The 4,067-nt window shown below is 32.1% G+C and overlaps 1 protein-coding gene across 10 annotated transcripts in view; it reads left to right on the plus strand.

Annotated features, from left to right (window-relative positions):
- The window catches only part of LOC107137246 (WD repeat containing planar cell polarity effector), a 487,063-nt gene extending 483,270 nt beyond the window's left edge, over window positions 1-3,793 (plus strand). For all 10 annotated transcript variants that reach the window (XM_048804219.1, XM_048804220.1, XM_048804222.1 and 7 more), the window contains one exon: window positions 1,217-3,793. In XM_048804219.1, the coding sequence (XP_048660176.1) occupies window positions 1,217-1,267 (51 nt within the window). In that variant the 3' untranslated portion in view covers window positions 1,268-3,793. The remainder of the gene's footprint in view (window positions 1-1,216) is intronic.
- The last annotated feature ends 274 nt before the right edge of the window (window positions 3,794-4,067 follow it).

Genomic DNA, 4,067 nt, shown 5'->3' on the forward strand with positions numbered 1-4,067 from the left:
GTAGCAGTGTCCCTGTAGCATGCTCTTTTTAGGTCTTTAGGGAATAGACCAAGAAGGGGAATAGCTGGGTCAAATGGTGGCTCCATTCCCAGCTTTCCAAGAAATCTCCATACTGCTTTCCAAATTGGCTGCACCAATTTGCAGTCCCACCAGCAATGTAAAAGTGTACCCTTTTCCCCACATCCTCGCCAGCACTTGTTGTTGATAAACCCTGATTTATATGCTTATGTGTTCAATATGTGAAGAAGCAGAAGTCATCACTGGTAACCGGCTGTATCATTAGTATGAGTGCCAGCTGTTATCCCTACTTTCTTCACCTTTCACCTTATCATTTCAACTGCAAGTAGGCTACCTTCAAATTTTCAAAAACTGCTCCTAATGTATGATTTTTCAAATGAAAACACTCTGATTTATTTATTTATTGATAGCTGTAGATGGACAGAATGCCTTTATTTTGTTTATTTTTATGTGGTGCTGAGGATCTAACCCAGTGCCCCACACATGGTAGGCATGCGCTCTGCCACTGAGCTACAGCCCCAGTACCTGGAATTACTCTTCTTTAGTCTTGCCTTCAAACATACTCTCTAGTTTCAGAATCCCATCATAAAATCTTGCTTTTCTGTACCCAATGATGTTGATATCGGTATAGGAGAGGTATGAATCATGGAAAGAATAACAAATGGGAAATGAATGAAGTTCTTGTTAATATTTCTTTTTACTTTTATAACATGTTGTAAAAAGCTTATGAAATTATATAATCTTTTCTATTTGATTCCTTACCTCAGGAGTCACTGGTCAAATATTCAGTTAAAAAAAATCAGATTTAAGAAATGCATTGTATTGTATTTAGAACCTTTTAGAACACACAGTATTTTAAAATCAAATAGGCAGAATCACAATAAACTGCAGTTTACAATTTTTTGTTGTAGGAGTCCTCAAAAGCTTCTAAATTTCAATTATCATCTTGTCCTTCCTTCTTTGCCTTTTTATACTTCATATATTTCTTGATTAATTTCATGAAAACTATAATGAGTTTTAATAATTGAGTAAGATAAATATAAAGATCTTGTATCTACATATGTAAAATACATTTTAAAGAATTTTATTTCACTGTTTTTAAATACTTAACATTTAAATCTTTACTATTTTTAAGTCAATATTTTTGCTCTGCTTAAACATGATTTTATTTTAATTATGTTTGTCTATTTACTTGCAGGACATTGGAGATGGTGGTTCTCTCAGAATGGTTCACTTTGGTTTGGTGTAAAAAAATGAACTTTTTTTTTTTTTAACTTCAAAAAGAAATCAGCCTTTTTCATGACCTAATTCAATTAAAATCTCCCCATATGGATTTTTAAAAAGGAAAGATGGTCTATGTAACATAGCATAATAGTAGCAAAGTGATCCTAAATAAAAGTCCTTAACATACTTTATTTTTAGTAATATACAAATTTTGAAAATGTTTTAAGCTGTACATTATTAGGTACTTCAAAAACAATATTTAAACCTTGTTCTCTAGTATTTTAAAAATTTTGTCAGCTGGTCTTACTTATATCACTAATTTACATTATATGTAAAATATTTATTAAGCAAAAATGTCAGCTCAAACCCATTAGTAGTAGACATTTCCCCTGTATCTTTTGAATCTTACTGCTATGAGGCACTGACTGCCCCATAAAACTCAGAGATATTATCTTCCTCTGGAGCAAAGAGTAGGCATGTTTACTATCTATTATAAAAGATTTGAGGCTCCTTAAGTTCTGAGTTCTTTCTCTTTAAATAGCCCAGAGTGTGCTGGTGGCATTTGGCCCTTTTCACATTGCTATATGGTAATAGAACTCAGGAAATCAATGCAAAAATAAATATATTTAAAATGCTGGGTTGGGGCTGTAGCTCAGTGATAGACCCTGGGTTTGATCCTTAGCACCACATAAAATTAAGGTATCGTGTTCAACTACAACTAAAAAATAAATACTAAAAAAAAATATTGATACTCTGGGTACTATTGTTATGATTAATAAACTGTCCTTTGTTTCTAATGCCAGGAGTCTTATGCCTTTTACCAGCAGACATGAAACAGTTCCATAATTTATTAACTTGTAAGTAGGGTAAAATTTTGGACCCTTCACAGTTCTTGATACCTGTTCATTAGCATATAAAAGTTTTCAAATTGTAGATATCTGTAATAATCAACATCTTGAAATATTGTGCATGAATTATAAAATTAGATCTTCTTAAAAGCTACACTGAGGTTTTTATACTTCAGATTTTTCTTCCTACTTTCTATGCATCTATACCTCTACTGGGGAATATGACAAAGGGAGTAAAAGATTTTTCAATTCACAACTCTCCTTAAAAAGTTTTAGGTAATTTTTTGTTTGTTTTTGTCTGGGTTTTTCTTTGTTTTGTTTTTGGGTTTTTTGTTTTGTTTTGTTGGTAATTTGTAATGTGTGTGCCACATTTTAAATAGAGATAAAATGTCCAGGAATGGTGATATGCATGCACCATGCTGTTGGGGAGGCTGAGGAAGCACATTCACTTGAGCCCAGGAGTTCATGACCAGCCTAGTCAACTTAGTGAGATCCCATATCAAAACAACATAAACAAAAAAGTTTCAGTTATCAGCAAATTTTAATTTTCCACCCTCCTTTATCACACAGATAAATAAAAGTCAATTTTTAAATTAAATATTATATTGAAAAAAATATAATTTTGCCAAAGAATACATTTTCTCCAGACTTTCTACTAAAGTCATTAACCTAAAACAAACTGCATTTCCTGATCTACATATCCTTTTGCTCATTTGACCATTGTCTTTTACAACTATATGGGAAGTGTGGTAGAAAAGTTCAGTACCATTTCTAGGTTCTATGTGAGGAGGCCATAGCCTGTGCTAATGATGTATTAAAGAAAATATAGTTATGAATACATCTATATCGTTCTATATGATAGTATGAAGTAACCATGTTTGCCAGTTATTAAGTGAAAACTAAAAAAAACTTTTGCTTAAATTCTCCATTTTTCCACCTTCACATGAAACTAGAAAAATGGACTCAAGTTATTAAAAAAAAACAAGTTTAGATAGTTAACAAGAATATATTATGAATAATAAATAAATATATGATTTTTCAACAAAAGTACCAAGACCATTGAGTGGAGAAAGGATAGTCTTTTCAATGAACAGGGGGGGAAAAAATGAACATGCAAAAGAATGAACCTGGACCCTTACATAGTGTCATATACAAAATCTAACTCAAAATGGATCCAAGACCCAAACATAAGATACAAAACTGTAAAGCTTTAGAAGAAAACACAACTTCATTACATTGCACTTAAAAATTATTTCTTGGATATGACATAAAGCATTCAGCAAAGTAAAAACAGGTAAATTGGATTCACTGAAATTAGTAATATCTGTGCATTACAGGACACCAACAGAGTAAAAAGGAAGAAAATATGTTTAAATCATATCTGGTAAGGACTTAGTATCTAGAAAATATAAAGAATTCCTACAGCTCCACTTAGGTTGAGAAATACGTATGAACAAAAAAAAAACAAGTAACCAACTTGAGCAAAGAATCTGAATAAACATTTCTCCAAAGAAGATATACAAATGGCCAAGAAGACAGGAAATGATGCTCAACATCACTAATATTTAGGAAAAGGAAAACCAAAACTACAATATACCACTTCATACACATTGGGATGACTACTACATTAAAAAAAAAAAAAAAAGACCTAGCATATATGAGGCCCTGGGTTCACAAATAAAAAAAAGAAAGAAACAAGAGAATATAGCAAGTATTAACAAGATAAATTGAAAAACTTGTACATTGGTGTTGGGAATATAAAATGGTATAGCCACTATGGAAAATAGTACAGTGATTCCTCAAAAAAATTAAAAATAGAACCAGGGACAGTGGTGCATACCTGTAACCACAGTGATTCAGGAGGCTGAGGTAGGAGGATTGCAAGTTTGAAGCCAGTCTTGCCAACTGTCTCAAAATAAAAAAGGGCTAGGGATGAAGCTCAGTGATATAGTGTTCCTTTGTTCAATTCCCATTACC

The sequence above is a fragment of the Marmota marmota genome, unplaced genomic scaffold (assembly GCF_001458135.2).
Source record: "Marmota marmota marmota unplaced genomic scaffold, marMar, whole genome shotgun sequence".
Lineage (NCBI taxonomy): Eukaryota > Metazoa > Chordata > Mammalia > Rodentia > Sciuridae > Marmota > Marmota marmota.